The 25987-nt window shown below is 44.7% G+C and overlaps 1 protein-coding gene across 17 annotated transcripts in view; it reads right to left on the bottom strand.

Annotated features, from left to right (window-relative positions):
* The window catches only part of Cdc14b (cell division cycle 14B), a 140480-nt gene that overhangs the window by 33991 nt on the left and 80502 nt on the right, over positions 1-25987 (bottom strand). For 9 of the 17 annotated variants that reach the window (XM_048800317.1, XM_048800318.1, XM_048800321.1 and 6 more), the window contains 6 exons: positions 23863-23953; positions 23101-23176; positions 20500-20592; positions 8483-8559; positions 4061-4127; positions 954-1016 (listed from right to left, as the gene is read on the bottom strand). In XM_048800317.1, coding sequence (XP_048656274.1) covers positions 954-1016; positions 4061-4127; positions 8483-8559; positions 20500-20592; positions 23101-23176; positions 23863-23953 — 467 coding nt within the window. Of the gene's footprint in view, positions 1-953; positions 1017-4060; positions 4128-8482; positions 8560-19218; positions 19472-19505; positions 19776-20499; positions 20593-23100; positions 23177-23862; positions 23954-24722; positions 25214-25262; positions 25694-25987 lie in introns of those variants that run through there. The other 8 variants (XM_015503964.2, XM_015503961.2, XM_048800325.1 and 5 more) reach the window with 7 other exon arrangements.

The following is a 25987-nucleotide window of genomic DNA, read 5'->3' as shown; positions in this document are numbered from 1 at the left end:
GGGGGGGGGGGGGGCGGTGTACCAGTGATTGAACTCAGAAGCGCTCAACCATTGAGTCACACCCCCAGCCCTATTTTGTATTTTATTTAGAGATAGAGTCTCACTAAGTTGCTTAGCACCTCACTAAGTTGCTGAGGCTGGCTTTGAACTTGCAGTCCTCTTGCCTCAGCCTCCTGAGCTGCTGGAATTACAGGAAAGTACCACAGCGCCTGGCCTTACTCCTGTGTTTTTAATTGATGGGATCCAGTAAAATATCTCTGCTCTCTTAAGCCACTTGTGTTTGCTTCCTATGATTTCAAGACAAGTGTCCTGACTTAATACAAACAAAAGTGACATTTCTCAGAGGTCATTAGATGGGAAGTGACCACTCACCTCCTCACACCCTATGCCAAGGGCTTCATGAACTTTGTCTCGCTCTATCAAGTCTATGGGAGTAGACAATGCCAACATTTTTTTAACTTAATATTACAAAAAAAGCACAGGCGCACTCTCCTCCACGCTGCAACCACTAACCCCGGCCCACCATACCCCTGTGAACTAGGGCTGGAGAGACGGGTAAGGGGGAAGGCATGAAGGGCTAGTCTACACATACAAACCATTCTGAATTTTTTTCAAAACGTAAGATTTTTACTTACTTCTACAAATACCACAGGTGAATAGAGTTGAAAACAGTGGGGGAAATGGGGTTTTTCGTCAGAGCATGGGCTTTGGGTAGTGAGACGAGTAAGTTCAGGAGATCTGGCGAGGCAGGTACTATATGATGGGAGAATGTGCCGAGCACAGCCCGGAGTGTTCTCACCAACACACAGGAAGCCAACTGGGAGTGATGGCTGTGCTGATTACCTTGTGGTAATCATCTGCTGTGCAAACATTATGCACCTTAAATATCTACGTTTGTCATTTATAGCACCCTAGAGCGAAGGGGGCTGAAAACATTACTCTTGAGAACTTACTTCGTAGTGTTCGTACTCCTCAAGGTCAAATGTGTTGAAATTTAAGAAGCCATACTGCATTGCCTAAAATCCAAAATAAAGCTTTTAAGAACAAAGATACAAATAAGGAAACAATTTCCTAATAACAAAGAGGTATCCCAGAAAAGCATTATTACATTTGGATTACTGTCCACTTAACAGTTTTCAAACAAAGTGGGGACATGCCTTTCAAATGCTTCCACTATCTAGAAATGACTCATGACAACGTTTAAGGAAATTTTGTGTCTATATTTCCATTCACCAAAGATCCTATCCATACATAGTGAAATAATCATACCTGTAAAGTAATCCTAACCAACTTATTAGCTCAACCCCACCATGGTGGAAGATTAGGACGTTGAGAGCAAAAACACAATGCTCGACCTAAAGGTCTCTAAGTAGCTACTAAAAAGGAAAGAAACCATGGGCCACTCCACCCCAAACAGAGCCCACACATTCCATCAACACCTTCACTTGCAAATTCTTAAAGTCTTATTAGAGACCAATGTTCCTTATACTTAAAACAGCCCAGAAGTAACACGAAAATTCAAAGTTTTAAGGAAAAAAAAAAGTATTCTTTTCATAAGAAAATTTTCTGTCCTATCCTGTGACCCTGCTGAGTCACAGCAGGAGAGGACATTAGGCAAGATACGCAGAGCATGTTCGCCCAGCTCGTTGATGGCTGAGCCACACAGGACAGGAGCTAGAATTCTTGAACACCACGGCAACCGGTTCAAAAGGGATGACTCCTGTAAACCCCATCTTCAGAAATATCAATGTAAAATAAGGAGGCTAGAATAACAACCAAAAAGTCCTTGTTTTATAAAGCAGAGTTATAGTACTCCCTCCTCGTAATCTGCAGGAACTATGTCCCCCCAAGACTCCCAGTGGGTGCTTAAAATCAATGAGCCCTAAGTATGCTGTGCTTTTTCTTATACAAATGTACCTATGATGAAGTTTCATTTATAAATCAGGCACAATAAAAGTTTAGCAATAACCCAGAATAAAATAGAGCAATTATAATATACTGTACTCAAATTATTTGAAATTTAGGCATTATTTATTTCTGGAATTTTCCATTTAATATTTTCAGATTGCTACTGATCATGGAAAATGAAATCAAGGGTAAGTGGTACAAGACCAAATCCATGATGAATTCTCCTTCCATGAATTTAAGACATTTATATATTTAATGTACTTCATGATATTTGGGGATTTTCCTACAAAATGACACAGTCAAATGTGGTTTACGGGCTGGGGGGGGGGAAGCTCAGTGGTTGGTACATACAAGGCCCTGGTTCGACCCCCAGCACAGCCCTCTCCTAATGTAGTTTACTTGCAATTCTTATTTGTCTTTGAATTTTTCTTTTTTGGTGCTGCTAGGGATCAAACCCAGGGTTCCACATGGGCTAGGCAGGCACTCTACCACGAGGCCCTTCCCCAGTCCCTTCCTTTAAATTTTATAAGGTCATCCTACAAGAAGCAGCACTAAAATCAAAGCACAATCACAATGATATTTCATATATACAGTAACCCTCAAAACCAGTCACACACGAAAAATGTTTAAATTGAAACTCAGACCTGTGAGCCCTCGAATAAAACCAAATATTGTGTAAAAAGGGAATCTTCGACCTAGCACAGAGCTAACTGGGCTCAGGTGTAACACAGACCAAACAAGGAACACAACCCCCAAGTCAGTAAACAACAATGAACTGCGACGGTGTCGGTGTCAGAGTGGACGTGTCCCAGGCCCTCGACTGGAACTTCCTTCCTCTTGAAGGTGATGTGGCTGCTACGTTAGCCATTTCTGGGCCCAGCTGGCAGGGACCACACCAGAGCGAGAAGTTGTCATCTGCAGCTGTCGTCCCTCAACCTCCATGTCCCCTTCCCCTGGGCTAACACCTGCCTAGGCTGGGGTCCTGGGTCCCGTGAGCTGTCTCAGGGCTGGTGGCACCTACACAAAGAACTTCACCTGCCCAGTCACTGGACTGAAATCCAAGATCACACCCACGTGTCACTGCCCAGTCCAGGAAAAGGAGCCCCCGGTCAGGCTCTGGGTTTTAGGCCAGTTAGCCTCCTTTAAAGACACAATTTCTGCCCAGATTCCCAGAAAGTCTGTTTCACTACACCAGGAAGCAAACCCTGGCTCCTCCGGCCTCGGAAAAGCTGCCACAGAACTTGAACTTCTGGTGGAAGCTTCTTCTGTCTGCAGCTACTGATCCGGTGCCTGTGCTGCCCCAGCCAATAAGCAGGCCTGAGGCGTTGTGTGACGGCCCTGCTGATCTGCACTGTGATCTGACCTTGTCCCCTGGACACAGACACACAGGGCCTAATACACAAGTTATCTGAAACAGTTTGGGCGAGCGGTTGTCTTTTGTTTGGGCTTTGGGGTGCTGAGGACTGAACCCAGGGCCTCCCACACGCTGAGTGCATGCTCTTCCACTGAACTCCCTATCCCCGCCTTGAAAACCATTTTGATGAAGTAACAGTGACCCACTTAGTTTCACATAGTCTTTAACTAGTTAAGTAACCAAATTCCTATGCTGAACTGAAAATTGAACACCTGGAAAAATAAAATCTGTGTTTCAGTTACTGTATTATAGACGTACATTTGTAGTATTAGTGAGAATCAGACACATAAAACACATAAATAAAAGAGAATTTGGAACTGGTCATCTATTTACTTAATGTTTCTTTCAAATTACAAAATGCTCAAAATGAATTCTGTATCTAGGACCTAATTCTTAAACTGTCTCTTTATATCCTTTCCACCCCCTGCCCCCCCACCCCGCTCTGTTGTTCTGGGGCTGCTGGGGATCAAACCCAGGGCCTTGCTTGTACCTGCCTGGCAAATGCTCTAATGCTGAGCTACACCCCTGCCCTTGAACCTAAATCGTGCATAGCAGCACTCGGAACAAACTCTCCTGGTTTGGTGTCGTTCTGATGTGAGCTGGAAAATGGACTGCCTCTGACGTGGTTCACATCCTGCAAAAAATCCCAGCAGATGGATCTTTGGGGAAGAAAGCTGGGTGACCCTTGAGCTGTCCTCACTTCTAGCACAGCCCTGGGAGCACTTCCGAGTCACTTACCTTCTTCACTGCATGAAAACAGTCGAGAAGAGTAATGTAGAAATTGCAGCTTCCGTAGGCAGCATCTCTGAAATTCCGAAAGTATGGAAATATATTGACTCAGTGGACTTTCCGCAGCAAACTTACCTCAAAACAAAGCTGACCAGGATTTAAAATCAAATACGTTTGACTGTTCTAGTGAGCTCTCTGGGTGGCTTTTGTTTTAAGACCTAGGTTCATTCTTGAATTTAGACAAGAAACATCTATTCCCTCCTCACAAAAGGGCAGGGCATCTAAATATTTTTTCTTAGAACTGGAAAATACCTTATCAAATTATTATCAGAAAAGATCGCCTTTGAATGCCAAATCATATGTGTATGTGTGTCCAGATACGCACTTGTGTCTGTGCACGTGTCTCCAAGTAGAAAGACACACTGAGAAGTCAAGGTATTATCTGAAAAATCAGTGAAAACTCGCAAACACTTTGTTGCCATCATTGTGTTCAGACTTTTAACGACTTAACTGGAAAGCTTCTTCTGACTCTGAAGGGACAATAAGACCACAGGGACAAAGGCACCCACTCCCTTGGGTGGAAACACTCCACTCTTGGAAAAGTGCTCACAACAGCTGACAAGACAACTCCATCCGATCACCACACAGACACACGGCTGTGATCTGACCACAAATCTCTTCACATCAGCTAAGATTTTACCTAAGAAAACAAGCTACCCTCCTATTTGCTTGCTTTTTAGTTACCCTGAGCTGCTGAAGGATAAAATCTTTTGAAATTAGGCAAGGTAAGGATTTAACTGTGATCATTCTAGGTATGCTAAACACCAGGCCTACTGGAATAGCTCTCCCTGGGCCCCAGGTGGAACCAGGCTGCCCACGGGGCATCATTAATTGCTCACCTTGACTGGGTTTTCACACAAATACCTGAAAAATTAAACTGAATCCCTCCCACCCCCCACAATATTGGGGATTGAACCCAGGCTCTCTTTAGCACGGAGCTACATTCCAAGCCCTTTTTATATTGAGACAGGATCTTGCTAAGTTGCTGAGGCTGGCCTCAAACTTGTGATCTCCTGTCTCAGCCTCTAGAGTAGCTGGAATTACAGAGGGTGTAATTCACCCAGCCTACACATTAACTCTTAGTTCTTATCCAAACCTTAAGGGACTGTTGATTGAAGCAATATTAAACTAACAGTAAGGGAAAGAAAGCACATCTTTTTCAGTTAAGATACTCTATTATTGAACTGGTTATTATTGAACTGGCGCCTCCCTCGTCTCCTCCCACCCAAGCAAGCGGCCTTCTTCAAACAGGCAGAAGAGCAGCTCTGAACCCGGACTTGAGCCTGGCAGGCAGCTCTTGTCAACATCATCTATCAAACTCGGGAAAACAGATGCGATCCACAAAGGGGGACTGCTCAGAAATGGCAAAGCAACACCAAATACTAGCTTAAAAAAAATACCAGCTTTCAAATCAGGACTAAAAACAGCAAATGACCCCCAAACCATCCAAGAATAACAGGAGACAGGGCTGGGGGTGCAGGGCTGTGGTAGAGCACTTGCCTCGGCCCTGGGTCGATCCCCACAACCACACACACAAGAAGGAACAAAAGACAAACCACGGCACACGAGGCTATGGCAGCCCCCTCCACAGCCTCGCGGGGACAGACCTGTGACACCTCTGACAGGATGCCTTTGAAAGGCCAGCCTCCAGCTTCCCAGGAGACAGACCAAGGATTCCAGATACTGAAGTTCAAGGGAAGCAAAGCTGGTGGTGACAGAAGGAACAGCCAAGGCTATTTGGGAGGTGACAGGGGCAGCAGGAGGGCATCTTGGGGAGGGCGGCGGCCTTCTGCACCCTGTGGTAGTTCAAGACCACACAGAACTGGGCTGTGCTGAGCACTCAGGATGAGTGTTTTTAAAAGCTGTACACAGACCAAGTAGCAGCAGAGCAGAGCCCAAGCCCATCTGCCTGATGTCCCCAGGAGAGCTCCGTACAGACAGCCTCCTACACATCTCTCCAGAAAAGAAGGCGGAGCCCAAGAAGAGAAAGGAAACCCTGGCCCGTGGCTCCGTGGTACACTTGCCCAGGGGGCACAGGCCCTGGGTGCCAGCCCCACCACACACACACCAGCTCAGGAGCCCAGAGGGGTACCGAGGACACCAAGGAACAGGAGCACCTGAGGGAACCAGAAAACACAATGGTGCCCACTATTTTCTTACTTAGATAAATATTTAATGCAACAGAAATCACATAAGGAAGCACACTTTAAACTCAGTGCTTAAAGAGACAGGTTCAATTAAATTTAAATATTGCTTCTGAACATTAAATTTATTTGCTGTAAAAGAATGCTACTCTTGCAAAAGCTGTTGTTATCCATACTTTGTTACACTGATTCTTTACCCTACAAGTGGCAAAGATAAAAATGATCTAATCTCTTTCAAAGTATTGTCAGGCTTAATCCAAACTGGCCTACTTTCTAATTAGAAAGTCCTACAGAACAGTAAAATGGGGTGAAGCACCACATTTTAATATTTTAAGTCCATTATGGGCTGCTCCTTTTGCAAAGTACAATAAATGTAAAATATAAATAACCTATTGCATACCCACAATGATGCAGTGATCTTAGTTTATCAAAATGAATTACTAGGGTTGTGGCTCAGTGGTAGAGCACTTGCCTAGCATGTGTGAGGCACTGGGTTTGATTCCCAGCACCACATAGAAAATAAAATAAAGGTCCATCAACAACTAAACATATATACATGTATATGTATAAACACAAATTATTAGAAAAATGGAAGGGTTAAAAAAAACCTAATTTATATATATGTATAAACTTCCATTACTTATTTTCACAAATCTAAAATTACTGGATTACTACAAATGTCTCTAAAATCTAACTCTCAATTTATTTATCTCAGCACAGGGTGGTGACAGAAAGTTCACATACTGGGATCACTACTCAGACCACACTTTGAGAAAGTGCATCAAGTTTCTGGCTATCTTTGTCTAAAGAGATTCCAACTTCACAAAGCTGAATGGCTTCCAGCTAAGTCTGGTTGTTTAGAGAATTTCTGGCTGGTGATCCTACACCAGAAACGACTGATTTCATTTCTCAGTGCCAAATTTCAATGATTTTACACACAGAAATAGCAGTGGACAACATTTATTGTTCTCAGGGGTTGTATGAACACAGACCCTTCCTCACATCAACAGTGTGTCACAAATCCTTGCTTAAGATTATGTAAACCTGTGTTTATTCAAATACATGCCCTCATGATGTAAACTGGGAAAAAGTATCAACAGGGTGACCCAAGGCCCTGTGACTCAGGAACCACAAATAGAGCATTTCTTTCTTTCTTTTCTTTTCTTTTTTTTTTTTTGAAACACATGGCTGCTGATTTATTATGGGCTGAGAAGATGAATGGCACACTCTGGGGACAGAGGGTTCAAACCATGTCTTCTAACTTGCTCAATTACTAATACAGTCTTCCATCCAATGCACTACTGGATTCTGAAGACTGTCCCTAAAGTCTCCCTCACGGAGTCAAGTCCATGGGCCATCCACAGAGTTCCTGGAGGAAACTGCCTGTGGCTAGAGAGACCCAATCCAAGGCTCAGCCACAAGAACACCAGATTCATAACCTTAGATTTTTTTTAAAGGCCTTCAAGGCTGCATCATAACCCACAACAACCGACTAATCTGTGGATGGAAGAACAAGGCGACCATGGGCCCAATTAAGTGTGCAACAAGCAAAGTTATTTCACACATTTACTACTCATTAAGAACCATACAGGGCTTTAGATTATCTAGCTAAATCAAGCAACTTCATAAATGAGTAGAGAAACATACAATTCAATTTTATTTATTTAAAGAAAAAGAACAACTTTTCTTTAAAATACCTTTAGGACAAGCTCATGGTAAGTTTGAGGTGAGGATGTCACTGCTTTATGAAAAGACCCTGCCATCATCCGCCTGAGCCCCACAGAGTCGACTCCTGGTCACGCGGGAGTCTCATCGCCTTGCTCAACTCCTCAGGGAGCCACCTGCCACTGTTAATGCTGAGCACTGTCACCTCAGGGCCTCAGCTGATCACAAAGCCTCCTTCCATCAAGGCAAGAGGAGACCTGGCTCCTCCTCCACCCAAGCACTTCCAGGCACACCCAGCAGTGACTGGAAACCTGGAAACCTTTGGGTTTTGATCACTGGGTGGGGATGTCACTGAGATCTCCTGAGCAGAAGGCAAGGACACTGCTCAATACCCTACAATGTATAAAATGTCAACAGTGTCACTGCAGAGACCCTGGGTGGGCTGTGTCTCCTGCACCCACCCTACGATGCTACCCACCAGGTCTTCTGCTTTCAGAAACAACCACCCAGAGAGTCCTGAAGGGTCTGAGTGACCAAATCCACCCATCATTCTTATATTTACCTGAAAGGGATATAGGATGTATCGCCAAAGATTAATATTCTATAGGCATCTTCAGGAGTTCTCCCCAAATATATAACCTACATTTGAAAAGAGAAGAAAAAGGCAATTTACTTCTCAGCAAAGACACACGGCTGCAAAGCTGTGCACAAGTCCTGGCCACAGGCTGAGCTGGGTTCTCAGACTTCCCGGGGAACCTGAGCCACCAGTGCCCGTCTGGGAATTCCTCATCTGTTTCAATCTGCGCCCTAGAGGGCTTGGAACTTTGAGAACTCTTCATATGGACCTTGGGTGCCAGTGAGTGTGCCATTTTAATAAAAGAATGAGGGTTTCACTGCACCCCCATCCACAGAAGGGACCCATGGAGAGAGGGGAGGGGCAGGTGCCAAAGGAGGAGCCACCAGAGCAGGCCACGCCTTTACTTATTTTTGCAGGGCTGGGGACTGAGCAGGCAAGGCTCTACCACTGAACCTCCGCCCAGGACAAAGATTTTTGATGGGCCCTTTCCATTTAGATGCTGATCCAGTATTATACAAACTCCCATTTGCCTCTTTTGTCTTTGGAACTATGTCACGGGTCGGTTTTCATGTGACAGAGCACTCCAGTGTATGCCTTAGCATTTGACCTTTGTGGTGTTCCTTGCATTTCCTACAATTCCAATTTTTCGGCTTTGACATTTATTGCTGGACCATGTACAGGATTTCTGGTCTGTAGTGCTTTTCTCTCAGTATTTTACATTGTTCCAATGTCTTTTTGTTTCTAGTGTTGCTAAAGGATTTTACTATTCTAATTCTCTCCTACTGCTCCTTCTTACAAGTTATATATTTGTTCTAGAAACCCGGCCATCTGAATGTCATCTCCAGGACCCCACTGAGCCTTCCTGGGACATCACAACCTTACTGAAGGGCATTTTCAAGTCACATGTGGGGGACAAAGACACATATGCATTAGATTTGGCACTATATCATTATCAAAATTAGATTAAATTCCAGATGACTTGGAAGATGCGGTTTACATTTCACTAATCAAAAAAAAAAAAAAGGTCACGAGGTTGGGGCTGTGACTCACAGAGCTTGTGCTTGGCATTCCCAGGCCCTGGTGTTCATCACCAGCACCAAAAAAAAAGTAAAAAAGAAACCACTAAAAAAGCCAATTTAAACCTTTTTTATTTCTCCTGCTTACCCTACACATGTCAACTGTTTCTACAAACAAATTATAAGCATTCCATATCTGCTGGTTTCTTTTTAGCTTCCAATTTAGACATTATATACAACCTCTGAGGTATTGTTCACGTAGGTGAACTGAAATTCACTTATAATAGGTAGAAAGTCTAAACTATTTCATAAAATGTTGAAATAAAATACGAAAATACTGTTTGATTAGAAGAATTATTATTTTAGAAATCTAAGAGCTGGCAAGATCTAGGAAAATCATATCTTAAAACCACTCACAAGAGTTGACGGATTACAGAGGGCATTTCATCAGTGGGGCTGTGGCTACAGACTCGGTGGAGCACTGGCCCACATGCACGAGGCCCTGGGTTTGCCGCCCTAATGCCTGACACACACTCACACACTCACACACACACACACACTCACACACACACCCATACTCACACACACACCCATACTCACACACACACACTCATAAAAGAAACGTTTTCCCAATCATTAGAGAATGGACAGGATATTCTAATATCTATCCAGAGCAGCATACGAACCCACAAAATGACTAACAGAAGATCGATTCCAAGAATAAAGGAGTGCTTTGTTCAATCTTATGTAATATCAAACAAATTTCCAAGTTACAACACTGACTCAGCAGATTGTCATTTATCATGAACCAACCTCAAGGACATCACCGATGATCCTGTGAACCTATCTGTACATCCATTACTTACTCTCCATTCAGCAATCCATTGACTATTTTATCATTATTCATTCAGAAAAATGGCTTACAATTATTTCTTGAAAACGATCTAAATTAAATCTCCTCCAAAAACACACCCCAAAAAAGCCAGTGGCAGCTGGACAGAGGAAAGTCACTAAAGCAGGTCTCCAGAGACGAAGAGCTTTGGCTAATGACAGAGGGTTCTAAACACACAGCGCCAAACTGCACTGCAAGGCAAACTCACTGTCCACTCAACACCAAAGGACAGAACCTGGGACATGCCCTCCTCAGTGAACTTGCACAAAAAAGGACTTTACATTAAAGTCTGGTTATCATCAAGCTGCCGCCAAACACAGCTGTTGTCACTGCCCCAGTACCTGCCCTCGAGGTGGCGATACTGAAGGAGATGAGAGCTGGCACGTTAGTATTAGTGCTGGGTTTTACGTGAATGTCACCGATGATCCTTAGGAAACTACAGAATGTGCTCTCCTGTGATGGAGGGGCTCTTCACAAATGCCAACTTCCTGTGGACCCCCCAGGGATGTCTATTTTTGGCCATCGCAGGAGAGGCCATGGAGCTCTCATTTGTTCCTGGAAAATAAATCTGTCAGTGTTTGTTCCAACTGCAACTGTGCTAGTCAGCTTTCTATCACTGTGAGAAAACACAGGAGCTAATCAACTTATAAATCAGAAAGGTTTTCTTTGGCTCAGAGTCCTAGAGGTTTCAGTCCATGGTTGCTTATCCCTGTTGCTCTAGCCTGTAGCAGGCAGATGTCAAGGGGGAAGCAACTGGTACAAGAAGCCTGTTCACCTCATGGTGGCCAGGAAGCAAAATGAGAGGAAAGGGAAGGGAGGACTGGTCCCATCAGGCACCACAGGGATTTCAAGGATGTGCCCCCTGTGACTTAACTTTCTCCTAGTATACCCTGCCTCCTAACAGCACCACAGGCTGGGACCAAGACTTCAACACATGGCCTCTTGGGGACACTCCAGGTCCAAACTATAGTAGTGACCCAGTATTCTTGTCCTTGGTGCAAAATGACCCTCACTGGATACGTGGGAGCAGATCTGAGTGATGGGGAGGCTTCTGATGCCAGCAGCATCTTGGGAAGCCCCATCCAGGTTCTCAGCTGGACAATTAATCAAGGATGGAGAGTCATTCCCTGATAACTTCACAGCTGCCTGGACAGAAAAGAAACCCCCTCTGTTTCTAGACACAGGAGAGTGCTGTTCACAGCTACTCATCACCACGATCACACCAACATGCAAATGCCTGAATGGAGGACCTCAAGAGGGTCTTAAAACTGGTGATAAACAATCACAGAAAAAAAATCAAAACACTGGATTTCATCGTGCTAAAAACGCTTTTCATTCTACAGTGGAATTACCTGAACAAATACATAAAACTCTAGAAAACACACACATACCTTGAAGCCAATCACGGTGAAAACAGGGTTAGGTACATGATGTATACATACCTAAATATACCCAATGGGATCCAGAGAAACCCTTCAGAATTTTCCTATGTTTCTAAGACCTTCTCTCAAATTATGTAAGTTTACATTAAGCACCAATTTAACATAGTCCTTCCTACTCAAAACTGTGGTTCTTGGCTTTAATTACCAAAACTGCAATGGGATACAATCTCCTTGTAACTTTCAAAACAAAAATCATCTCTAATATATTAACTAACTGTGAGCTAGTCTTAGAACACAAACTCAAAGAACACAAGGACAATGTAATATTTTTTCCCATGATGGGAACCTAAATTCTCACTGATGAACTTTGAAAAACTATAATTTTCAAATCCACTTGGGGTCGGGCATGGTGGTGCATGTCTGTAATCCCAACCATTGGGAGGCAGAGGCAAGAGAATCACAAGTCTTCAAGGCCACTCTTAAGCAACTTAGCAAGATTCCATCTCAAAATAAAATAAAAAGGGTCAGGGATGTAGCTCAGCAGGTAGGCAGAGCACACCTGAGTCAAACACCAGTAAACACCTCCCCCCAAAATAAAACCCATGTTGGGGAATGATACACATAAGGTACAATGAGATAAACTAAAAGAAACCTGCAGATTTAGACTACATCCACTTACAGAACTAGCAAAGGAGTATTTGTTAACAAAATTTCTGCTTTTCTGCTTGCCTACTCATCTTCCTGATTCAAAAGGCTTTCCCAAGCGAAATTATTTTAAATGCATATGTTAAAAGAACCCTACTAAACACTTCCTAGAGTAACACAAAACCTCAGATTAGGAAACTGTCCTAGCAGTTTGGACACCAGGCCTTTTTCTAATTCTTTTGGCGTATCTCATCAGAAGCTATGTATGCAGAGTGCACACCCCAATCCCACAGCACTGCTGGGCACCAGGGAGCAACAAAGGGTGACCAAGAGAGTGACAGCTGTGGCAGTGGCTTCCAGGACAGCCAGGAAGACCCCAGTGCTTCTACCTCGTGCAGTCCCCACCCCCAGTGGGCCCTGGGTGGATGGGGGCAATACACAGCCTCCTGCAGAACCACAGCCTGACGTATGCCTTTCGCTCACTTGGATCCCTCACTGGGCAGGAGTGTCACTCTGGGAAGACACTCCTGTGCCCAACACTTGGCACTACCTTGCCAGGCTTGTGAATGAGCCACCTTAGAAGTGGACCCTCCAGGTAACTGCAGCCTGGGAGAGATCCAGAATCAGATCCAGGCAGGCGAAGCCATTCCTGGGAACCTTGACCAGAGGAAGCGCAAGGGAACTGTACTGCTGTCTGACACTGCTGTGTGCGCTGCGTGCGGGGAGTCTGCTGGCGGCAGGTGACAGAGCAGCTCACCCCTGTCAGCCTGCAGAAGTGACAGGCACAGAGACGCGGCTACATGGGCCTATAACGAGGAGCTCTGTGAGGTGCAAACAGCAATCCTACAGGAAGAACCAAATGCTGTGCAGAAAGTACTTCAGAAGCCAGCAGTGTTCTTCCAAGTCATGGAACAAGGTTCCTTTTTGCTGAATAAAACCACAGCTAGCTGGATGTGGTGGCACACGCCTAGAGCCCCAGCTGCTCAGAGGCTGAGCCCAGGAGTTCAAGGCCAGCCTGGGCCACAGAGTGAGACCCTAACTCTTCACCAAAAAAGTGGGGGAAGCATTTCTAGAACTTTCTATCACCTCCATTTTTAAAACCATGGTCTGCATGCCCCAGAGCTCCTGAGAGACCCTCTGGCCAGTGTTTCAAAGCCCTGCTCACTTGACATTGGACAGACGCAATCACTGGCTTGAGGAGAAGGACCACAACTCCATCCTTCATCAGTTCACCTTGGACGAGCAAGGCCTCAAGTAATAAAAACCCAGTCGGGCCTGGGCTTCTTATCTCTATTCCTGTAGATGACATTTAAAGCTCTATCTACATTCCGGGAGTTCCTCTGGTACAGTTTAAAACCAAAACATCACACAGCTCACACCCAGAATTAAAGACAAAAGACATGAAACCCCAACACCAAACGCAGCCTGAGAAGCCAGTGAGCTACTTCCAAATATCTCTGTGGATAAATGTCACAATGTTTGCAGCATTTAAAATCCTTAAAACTGTTTTCACATCAGCCAAATGACACAGTCTTTCCTATGCCAAGAATTTGATTGATCTTAAAAAAAAAAAAAAAAGACACTTTCCACGTCATCACAGAATGTTGGTGAGTCAGTGGAAGTCCACACTGAATGGCTGGAAGAAAAAAAGTGAGCGGGGAAAGAGCACTTGAGAAACCACAGCTCCTGCACAAATACGGGCAAGGGAAACACCCTAAACCACAGTTTAAAGTAATCAGATAGAAGGGCTGGGGTTGCAGCTCAGTGGAGGGCGTTTGCCTCACACACTGAGGCACTGGTTTCAATCCTCAGCACCATGAAGGAAGGAAGGAATTGTGTCCATCTACATTTAAAAAATATATTTTAAAAAATCAGATGGAGCTGGGCATGGTGAGGCACGTCTGTAATCCTAAGGAGGCAGGAGGCTAGAAAGTTCGAGGCTAGCCTCAGCAACTTAGTAAGACCCTGTCCCAAAATAAAAAGGGCTGGGGATGTGACTCAGTGGTTAAGCGCCCCTAGGTTCAAGAATTTCTAGCCACACCCCCAAAGTTAATCAGATGACCTTACCTTTCAAATTTTTTTAACTTTTCAAATTACTTTTTAAAAATTTTTTATGAGTTGTTGCTGGATCTTTATTTTGTTTATTTATATGCGGTGCTGAGAATCAAACCTAGTGCCTCCCACACGCTAGGCAAGCGCTCTACCACCAAGCCTCAGCCCCAGCCCTCAAACTACTTTTATTTATACAGGCATACGATGGGTTGGTGGGTTGGTGTAATGATCCTCAAAGTACGAAAAAGGAAACTGCAAGTCTGAAGTGGCAGGCGCAGGTCCACAGAGGCAGGACACAGCTAATAAAGTAAGTGCACTGCCCCTGGGTACAAGAGCACATGAGATACACTGTTTTGAGGAATGGGGACATTTTTTAAAACAAAGTAAAAATCTTGATTTTCTTTTTTATGAGCTCTCCTGATTTTCAAACTTGGGCGGGTGGGAATCCCCATGAGTCAGGCGCAGAGGGCAGGCTGTGGCCTTCCTGTCAAGGGCTGCTCAGGGCTGTTCCTCACGGGCATTTTGCCACTGCCTTATTACAGACAAGAAACCCCACTGAAACAAGCAGGAATCCTGAAGTCCAGAGCCTTGTCACACCTGCAGCCAAGGATCAAAATGCCTAGAGCCACCTCTCAGAGCTGCCCAGCACGCACAGGGCAGCTGGAGGTGAGAAGGGACAGTAAGGTAACAGTGCGGCTGCCGCTGCCTACACCCGGGGCCTCTTCCAGGGCAGCCTCTGCCTCTCAGTGGCAGCTGTGTCCAGTGGCCCGGTGGAGACCTTCCCTGCCTGCCTTTCACCGTCACCAGGAAGGAGGTCTGCAGAGATGACATCTGCCAAGCCCTGGGTGCCCCACCCAATCAACCCTCTGGTCTCAGCTGCCCAGATGGGTGTGGGGGACCTATTTGCTGAACTGAATTTTGACCCCAGGCTTCCTGAGCTCCCCTCCTCCCCCTGGGCTCCCCACGCCCCCTGCAGCCACCTTAACCCCAGCACCCACAATTTTAAGTCCAAAGTAATTAAATCACTTAAAAATCGGACCATAGGTTCAAACAATGATCACTGAATAATGGTGAGGTCCCTGAGCGCCTGTCTGCTGAGGTGATCTCAAAGTCAATGCAATCTGGGATTCCACCTGCAGACTGCGGAGTTAACATCCTCTTAGAATTTAATTAGTATCATCATTATCCCTATAAATGTTTACACGGCAAGTCATTCCAAAGCTATAAAAACTACCGGAAACTTAAAAAATACCTATAGTGATAAAGCTTGACCAGGGAAACATACACATTACTACCATGATTACCTCTGCCAAAGTTATCTCTCAAATACGAGACAACAGCAAATTTGCAAGCTATATGCCCATAGTTTGCTTATGTCGTATATTTTTTACTCAGAATGCTTTGCATTTACTTTACACACAGAAAAATGTTAGAAATGGTGGTTAATTTTCCAGACTAGCCCTCAAATGTACATTTAATCTGTAGAAGAGCTCAGTAATGTTGTACAGCAGGAAAACATGAATTCTCTGAAGTCAGTTCAGTCTGAACCTAAATCACTAAACGCCATCTACCAATCCTCAGTCTCTTTCAAATCATTCAACCCCTCCCCCCCCACACACACACACTCTCTCTCTCTTTCTTCCCAGTGCTGGGGACTGAACCGAGGGCCCTGGACATGGTACGTAGCACATGCTCTACCACTGAGCTACACCACCAGCCCCTCAAATGTTTTTTTGCAACTAGAAATCGTTGTTTCTACATACTACTAGACCCAGCACACCACCTCCATTAAAAAGTACACATCTAAAACTTTGTGATAAAGTGACAATTATCTATAATGCACCAATTTAAAAAAAAAATTAACAATTTAAAGTTAATGTAACTGATATATGCTTCATTTTTAAAAAAATTCTTGAAGTGATTTTTAAATCACTTCAGTTCTTGAATGGCTGCCGAAACAACAACAAAATTTTGATTCCTAAATACAAATGTGTTAAGTATATCATTAGCTTAGCCAACCAAAAGATCATGCAGCTCTCCCTTGATCCTTAGGACTGGTCCTAGAACTTCCCTCAATTAACAAAATAAAATAAATAACCTTATATCAAAAGGCATGGTATTTGCATACAGCCCATGCACATCCTCTGGTGTGGTTTAAATTTTCTTTCAGCACCTAAAACAACATAAATGCTACCTAAATAGTTACTGCAGTCTATGATCCAGGGAATAGTGAAAAGAAGAGCTTCTGTGTGCTCCGCACACCTCTCGATGGGCTGGAACCCAGGGCCTCCTTCTGGCCAGGCAAGCACTCTCCCACTTAGCCACATCCTCAGCCCTTTCAGATGCAATTTTAAAATAGGTATTTTCTGATGTGCAGTTGGCTGAACTCATGGACATGAAACTCACTGTTTAATCCCACCCAGCAAAGATGCACATTCATTTAGAAAATTCCCAACTCCCCAAACGCTAATGAGATGTTTTCTTGCACATCTTTTAAAAATATATATAAGTTGTTGATCGACCTTTATTTATTTATTTGTTTGTTTATTTGTTTATTTATTTATATGTGGTGCTGAGAATCAAACCCAGTGCCTCATGCATGCCAGGCAAGTGCGCTACCGCTGAGCCACAGCCCCAGCCCCTTCTTGTGCATTTTAAAAAATGTTTAGCAGATGTGTTCAAAACCCATCGAGCCTTTGTTTAGATTATTTTAAAACAGGTCATAAAATTCTTGTTCTGCAGCAATCAAAATACCTTCCTTTGAAAACTGGCAATTAGAGGGGAATGACCGTTCACTCGGCCTGTTCATTTGGACACTTGGTAGGGGGACCAACAGTCCAACTGGAGGAAGGAAAGCTTGACTCCCTTAAAAGAAAGCCAGGGAGTCAACAAAGGACGAGAGGAACACACACGGAGCCCCGGGGGAGCCTGGTGTGGGCAAGCGCAGGGGGCACAGCTCACCCCCGGGATGAGGTCTGAGGATCACCTTCAGGTGATTGCACCACTGTACAAACATCACAGGGTGTGCTGACACACTCGTCCAAGACATCACTGAGCCCTGCAACCTGTGGCCACGGCCCGTCGCTGGCCAAAGCATCACTGTTTTATAAACTGCTGCTTAAAACACTAGACTGAGAGCTGATATGACGAAGCCCAAACCCACCTGTAGGGGGCTGTGAGTCACAGGAGAAAGGCACACACTGAGGGGCTGGATGGCTACCCACAACGCAGTGGTCATTTTCAGCGTTGTTAATAGTGATGCAAGTATTTCATGTTTTCTGATGTTGTGCAACTTTTACTATTAATGGATAAGCCTCTGTTTTAACTTCCAGTACACAAGAAATACACAGAATGGAGTAGCTTTGTGGAGTTAAAAGAAACCACAAGGAAAAAAACAGTGAAACTCAAAAAGCAAAGAGACCATTCTACCAGATGCCAGGGCTGGCCCCGTCGATAAGTCAGTGCCATCAAGAAGTGATTGTGCCAGGCGTGGTGGCACACGTCTGTAACAGCAGCAGCTCAGGAGGCTGAGGCAGGAGGATCTCAAATTCAAGGCGAGCCTCAGCAACTGAGCAGGACTCTAAGGAACCTAGCAAGACCCTGTCTCAACATAAAAAAATAAAGGGGGCAGGGCTGGGTTGTAGCTCAGTGGTGGAGTGCTTGACTGGCACAGGTGAGGCACTGGGTTCCATCCTCAGCACCACATAAAAACAAATGAAGAAAAAGTAAAGTTTAAATTCTTTTAAAAATTAAAATGAAAGGGGCTCGGAATGTGGCTTAAATGCCCCTGGATTCAATCCCTGGTATTTAAAAAAGAAAAAAAAAAAGGATCCTATCAAGAAGAGGCGGCAAAGGCACTGAGCCTCATGCTTGTGGTTGCAGATTAGATCATTTGGACGTTTGAGGCCAATATGGAAAACACCAATACAATCTGGGCATAAAGATGATAAAATATGAACTAATACAAAAGAACAGATCACTGACTAAAAAAGAAGCAGGCAATAAAACTGCTTATAAACACAAAACCTATAACATGCATGTACATGACTGCATACATATATCCTGCTTCTATAAAATATAAAGGCTCTTCCTAAAATTCTCAAGGGTGCAAATATAGGTTTCTGTGCATGATATTACTTTTTACAAAAATAGAATTTCAAAATTTACAAACTGTTTTAATCATGAATTTGCTTTACAAAGCATTTCCATTTCCACTTACAATCTCACCTTTAGTTTGGCATGAGAAGGCTAAGCACTGGGACCCCAAAATCTAGCTAGGAAGCAGTCAGTGGCATATCCATAGAATAGAAGCAAGTTCCCCATTTCACGAAACAATAGGGCACACTTATTCTTTTGCAGAGGAAAAAACCTCTTTGAGTTCCTACTCTTTTCACAGAGGTGCAGAAGAATTTTGGCTTCATTCTGCTTTCAATTACCAAAGATTCCCCCACCAGATGGGTGAACTGGGAAAGCCACTTAGCAGGCCACGAAAAGGGCAGAACTTTGAAATGAACTTAAGACAAAGGAATCTAATACACAGCGCACCCGACCGTCCAACCGACAGAAGGGCTAACGGAGGCCAGGCATGACTGTCTGTATTTAAAGCTTCGTGAAGCCCAACCTCTTTTGTTTTAAGATAAATAATAAAGTATGAATGCTTTATGCCCAAAAGGAGTGGGACATCCTCTCCCCACTCCTTGTCAAGTCTTTTTACATATAAAATGATGAACAAACCATGATCCCTACAGAAGCCCGGAGTTTAGAGGAAGGATGAAGTGGACAGTCCATTTGGAGTATTATCTTCCTAATGATTCTTCCTCTGGGTTTTTGGTCTTAACGTCACCAGGCAAGCTGACTGTGAAAAATCTTTACCATCTGTAAAATTCCTCCACGACTCCAGCAAAGGCTATCAGAGCTGCAGGTGAATTTATAGGGATCGTCACTCGTCTCTACCAGGCTTCAATAGAGAACTCACTGGACTTTGACCAGTCAAAGCTTCATTGATGGCTTGGGTGCTTTACCTTCTGGGCCAGCCACCTCATACCTGACACTCCTCCTCCACTACAATAAATCTCCTTTTCTCGGGAGCTTCTCTCTTGCTCCTAGGAGATCATCATGGCTGCTCCAACCTCCTCCTTTCTTTCTCCAGCCGGGGAGGGCTTCAGAGGCTTGTCACAGCCAAACCGTAATCCTCTGGCTGGGATCTGAGCAGAGCCGGGGCGAACAAACTAGAGTGCATGTCCTAATCAGCTTACCCTGGCGCTGTCCTAACCAATCACCCCAGAACCAACCAAAAGTGCAGAATCCTGAAGGACTTCTAAATACGAACACATTAATCATTTAAAAAAAAAAAGCTTCTGTGTGCCAAGACACAACCATGAACAGTCAAAGTCACACCAAGCTGGGAACAAACATGACAAGAAATTGTCCATAACTATGCCAAGAGGTTATTTTTTTCCCCACTAGTAGTTTAAAAAAAGCAACAGCAGAGGGCTGGAAGCGCAGTTGAGTGGTGGATGGATTGGTGGGTGCCTGCTTGGGATGCCTGGGGCCTGGGCTCAGTCCCTAGCACCCCAGAGGCAGGGAGAAGAGCAGTAAGATTCGAAAAGCAGTTACTCATTTCCAACATTTATCCAGTGTTCTGTTTTATTTTTAAGAAACTCTCCATAGGCTCCCCACCCTCACCTTAAGCACTGTCTCCTTCAGCTGGTCAGGTTAATTTTTTTTTTTTTTTTTTTTTTACCTTTGTTTTGTTTATTTAGGGTTTTTTTTGTTTGTTTTTAATGTGATGCTGGTGATTGAACAGTGCCTCACACATGCCAGGCAAGCGCTCTACCACTGAGCCACAACCCTGGCCCAGCTGGTTGGTTTGTAAAAAGCAAAATATGTTCCCTTTAGAAACAAACCAAGACAGAACCTTAGAAAAAGTGACTTCGAAATTCCACCCCCAAGATTTAAAGAACCACTGAAGTATACGTTTCTACAAATAGGTCAGGAAACTAGTGAAGTACTTACCATATAACATCCAACAAGGAAAGCAGCATTAGCTTGTTTTCTCTGATCAGAGCCAGTAAAATGAATAATTTTCTTCCTTATCATTGTAATGGACTGCGTGAAAATAAATAGTTGTTAGCATTTCCTTTTTGAGTTTTCTAAAACTTCACTTCGTGATAACACAAATTCACAATCTCACCAGAGAAGCACACACGTTAGCAAGGCTGTGGGAAAGACCAACACTGGTACCCAAAGATACCAGGTACCTTCCCACAAAGGGCATGTTCTGAAGCATGGATGAACATGAGGCTAAAGGGACAGAGACGCGTCCTGATCCAGGCTGACAGACCACCGCTGGCTCATTTCCAAGAGGACCTGCAGGGCCGTAAAGCCAAGGACCCTCAGGACCGTGCTCAATGCTGAATGCCACAGCCACTCACAGTGCTGGGCGTTCCCAAGCTGTAATGTTCAGCCACTGGTCTCCACATTGTCCACAACTGGTCATGTGTGTGAGTGTGTAAGCAAACCTCTCAAAGTCTAAAAAGCAACAACAAAGGAGACGGCACCTCTGCAACACAACTTCTCTTTCCTGTTCGCTTTTTCAAGTAATCCAAGCACCACTATGTTAAAACACAAGGGTAGAGGCTGGGGCTGTAGCTCAGTTGGCAGAGTGCTTGCCTCCCATGCACAAGGCCCTGGGTTCAATCCCCAGCACCACACACACAAAAAAAAATACAAGAGTTTACAGAACAATGCAAAAATACTCTACGCTGCCTAGAACCCGAAGAGTGGAATCCTGGGAGGGGCCGTGGAGGAGGCTCCGGTGGGCTCTTCTGGGGCTTCTGGGGCTCTCCTGGATCTACTGCTCAAGATACTTGCCCAAAGAATTCAGTCTGCAAATGTGCAGAGCTGCACACCCACGGTCTGCATGCACTGCACCCCAACATGCACGTCATACTCTAACACAGAGTCTAATACAGAGAGAAACAGAAGTCAGAGGTGAAAGGAGCACTTCCTAGCTGCACCTCACTGCTACGAGGAAAATAAACTGGAGGAAGGAGGGAAAGGGACACATTCAGCTGAGTGTATCTGGCCTGGCTTCTCTAAGTCCATTTTCCAGTGTTTCAATATTCTGTGCTTTCTTGATGAATGCATACACAGTTTCCTTTACTGGTTTACATAGAGTAAGAGACACAAGTTGATTTAAAAAAATTATATATATTATATATATATATAGATAGATAGATAATTAAAAAAAACAAAGCCCTGGCAGTGGCACATGCCTGCAATCCCAACCACTTGGGAGGCAAAGACAAGAGGATCAAAAGTTCAAGACCAGCCTCAGCAACATAGAAAGACTCTGTCTCAAAATTTAAAATAAGAGCTAGGGAGGTAGCTCAGTAGCAGAGCAGCCCAGGGTTCAATCCCCAGTGCCAAACCAACCAACCCAACCAACCATCAGCCATCTAGTAGCAAAACAGGACAATCTTCACATTATAAGCTGTTCTAGTAAATTATTTTTAAAAAGAATTGAGATTGGTTTTGGTTGACTCAAACCAAAGGATAAGAGTCCAGAGACAGCTAAGCATAGTAGTAACTCTTTCAAAATTAAAGCAAAGAAATACAAGAAGGGGCAAATAAAAGGAATTATTTTTAGCTTCCCAGCCCTATGGGAAACAAAATATCTGCCACTGGCAAGTGAAAAGAGGGGAGGGGACACGTGCACACAAAGCCATTCATGTTCACATTCCTATTTAAGGGAGCCCAGGAGGAATACAAGGTGATGCTTGGGGGGAGGGGGTTCCTTACTCAAAAATTTTTAATTAAGGCAAATTAAAATTTGAAAGTGAAAAAATTTGTAAAGTTGCCTGGTAGACAATCCACTGTACAACCCTTTAAAAAGGACCTGCTTCCCAAATGCAGAATTTTCTATTTGACAATATACAGTAAACTAATGCGTTACTGCTTGCAAGTGGTACCATAGACCTTTCCAATTGTGCCTGACCAATAATTCAAAGTTTCTAAAAGAATGAGGTCAAAGTTTAAGCCAATCTTAATCTTCAGTGATATGCCATTTGTCTTTGCCCTCCTCAATCATGAAGTATACAAGGTCAAAGAGTCACAACTAGTACTATATAATGGGGATTCTAAGACAGGAGAGATAGCAGAGCCCGTTTTTCCTGTTAGTTTGCTAGCAATCCCTCATCACAATAAAGAAAAAACAATAACCAAAGCTCGGAAAGAATTTCTCATGCCATTAAGTCAGACAGTAGAGTCTTACTGAATTAACCAACCTCCACTTTGACTTTTCAAGTATTTGAGCATCAGCAACCCAAGTCAGAATCAGCTGGCCCAAATTTTAACTGTTGCAACAAAACTCTAGAAAATAAATATAAGCACTTTGACTTTACAAGACAAACAAATGTTTGTCCTAAACACCACTACAGTGACATCCTTAAAAAAGTCATTTCAGTAAGAAATGGTATTCTTAAAGGGAAAGAATGCTTTCAAACCCTCTATGAATTTTTTTAAAACCTTAAAAAAAAAGTTGTCCGTAATTTCTTCCCAAGACTAAATTAACAATGATTACTCAGGTCAAATCTTAAACAAAAAAGACTTTACCTTGAGTTTCTTATTTATCTTGCAACAATATCTGTAAACCATTGCCAGATTGAGTGGTCCGAAATCTGCGTAGAAGCTTTAAAAATAAAAAATAAAAGCATGTATGTATATTCTAAATACTCTGAATACAAATGTCTTTTTGTGTGTGTGTGTGTGTATAAGATCAAATTAAGGACCAGAGCACATCCACCAAACCAACCGATCAGGTCACACAATTCAAAGCACCCCTACTAGTGGTAGGAAAGTTCCGGTAAGCGATGCCTTCTGAAAATAAGCAACCAGGGGGCTGGGGGGGTAACTCAGTGCTGGAGCACCTGCCTGGCACACTTGAGGCCCTGGTGCTCCATCCCCAACAAAGTAACACACACAACACACACACACACACACACACACACACACAACAGGTGTCACAGCCTCCATGAAACCTCAATTAACATGAAAATGCCTTCCAAAATAAGCAAGTTGTTCTTCTATTCGAATTTTCTACTGGAGAAATCCGTGTTTAACTTAGTATACACTATGTCTCATTGCAGTGCAAACTATTAAATACTGAATCTACAGATTTAAATATAGGAGAGGCCTTTCATTTTCATTTCCCTCCTTATAGGTCTACTACTAGTTTTTTGTTTTTTTAAAAAGCATCTTGCAATGAGCAACCAACAGTTTTGTGAGTTTCCAGGGCTCTGCTCTTAATAAACATACCTTTAGATTGTTCAAAAAAAAAAAAAAAAAAGTTACAATCTTTTTAAAAGCAATACTTACTTCTCATATTCAAGTTCATTATCTATGCTGAAATAATGTTCATTTGATGCACTCTTTGGTCTGCTGTAGAGAATGGCAAAACAAAGGCGATCTGAAATGGAAAAATTGCAATGTTCCTTCCTTCAAGTTATTTAAAATAAAATTTTAAAAGTTTCCTATAGCATGGTGCAACTGTTCCTCAGATGAAGTCAAGAGTCTTATTTTTTTCCATGCATGTTTCAGATGGTAGTGGTGGCAAAAGATAATTTCAAAATATTCTGACTGTGGATGGATAAGAACAAGCAAAATTTTTAAAGGAAAATTGCCTTTAAACCTAAGTTTCATCAGTAGGGACATCACATCTAGTGTTAAGGTCTGACTTCTGAAGGAACCTCTCACACTAAAACTTTAGTTCCCCTGGACTAAGACATTTCAACAAAGACCGCACAGCATACATTTGGTGCCTTACTACTAGCTTCAGCTCAAGCTTCCAGCCATCTGGAAAGTCATTTCGGTAAGAAACTATTTTGTAAGAATGCTTTCAAAATTACTGTTCACAGCTAGCAGAAAACAACCAAACAAACCATATGTTTACCCAACTGTTGGCAGGGATTTTTTTTTTTTTTTTAATTTGGAATCACTACTTTGTGTTTTTTAAACAATAAGACAAATTAATATTAATTAAAACACAAGAAATGAGAGGTTTCTGCATAATGAGACAGATGAACTTGTGCTTCTTAACTGCAGACAAGCTGGTATGGGGCACGAATGTTCATGTTCAGAAGCTTCACCCTTCTCCCCCCACCCAAAAAAAAGGTGGCCTAAGTCCTCAAAGTCCTCTGCACACGGTAGTAACTCCAGTCGTGCTAGGGGATACTTACACTCAAAACGTGGCAAAAATGAAGGCAGCCTTCAAAGCGTGTGTTACTTTCAGACAAGAAACAGGGCGCCAGCTGGCATCCTTTCCCCCAGTGGTAAACTTTTTTTTTTTTTCTGGTCTGCGATTCAACTCACGCCAACTGCTACATTTATTTCCTCATAAACTCAACTCCACATTCCTGGCAGCCGCGGACACTGCAGCGGGTGACAGGCTCACTCCTTTCCAACCACCAGCGACCTCTGATCCCGCACAGCACCCAAGACTGCGCTCAGGACGTGGGGGTGGCTGCGGGGCAGGGAGGACACGGGCCTGTCCACCCGGGCGGCTTTGCCAAGCGGGACCCTGGGGTCTGCCCTGGACGCCCACCTCTCCAAGCCTAAGGGTGCCCGCAAGTGCAGGGCTCGTGGGCACCGCCCGTGCCTCCCATGTAGGGGCGCCCTCCCGCCGGCCCTCTGTCACCTCGGCCACCAGCGAGCCCTGCGCCCAGATGCCTACCCTAGTGTCACTTCAGTCCCAGAGCGCACCCCCCCCCCCGCCTCACCTTGGATCACCTCGGCCACCAGAGTGGACCCTGCGCCCGGGCGGCTCATAACGCTGGGGCATCTGGAGGGCGGGGACAGAGGGACCCGAGGGTCGAGGGTCGGGACAGCCAGCAGAGAGGAGAGGTGGAGCCGCGACCACACCCCCAAGTTTAAAAACAGAAAGTTTAAAGGGCCGCGCCCAGCACAGCACTGCGCCGCCCCAGGATGACAGACAGGCGCGGGCCAACCCGGAAGTGCAGAACTGGGTCCCCGAGGTCCCGGAGGGCGGGCGGCGAGGCGCGGGACAGACAGGGCAGCGTCGAGGTGCGGGTGCCTGCTGTGCGCAGCGGAGTCAGAGGCCGCGGGCCAGAGCGCCACCGGGCAGGCCCAGGAGGACTCCCAGGGCACCAGGGCGCGGCGCTGGGACGGCCGCCACCCTCGGCCGCCCGCCCCACAGCCATGGGGGCGCTGCAGCCGCAGGCGCTCGGGCAGGGAGGGCCCCGGGCGTGCACCAGGGTCGCAGCTACACGCTCCTGCGCACCTATGACCCCAAGCGCAGCCGCAAGGCCCCATGGCGCAGCCGCAAGGAACCCCTGCGTGGCCACGATGCCCCCTGACAGGGCCAAGGTCCCCCTGCAGGGCCACGACGCCGCCTGAGTGGCCAAGGCCCTCCTGCACGGCCACGATGCCTCCTGCGCGCCCCAGGACCCTTGCGTGGCCACGACGCCTCCCTCGCGCGGCCAAG

This window comes from Marmota marmota, unplaced genomic scaffold, assembly GCF_001458135.2.
Source record: "Marmota marmota marmota unplaced genomic scaffold, marMar, whole genome shotgun sequence".
NCBI lineage: Eukaryota > Metazoa > Chordata > Mammalia > Rodentia > Sciuridae > Marmota > Marmota marmota.
The sequence above is the reverse complement of the archived record's forward strand: the minus strand, read 5'-3'. Positions and strand labels throughout refer to the sequence as shown.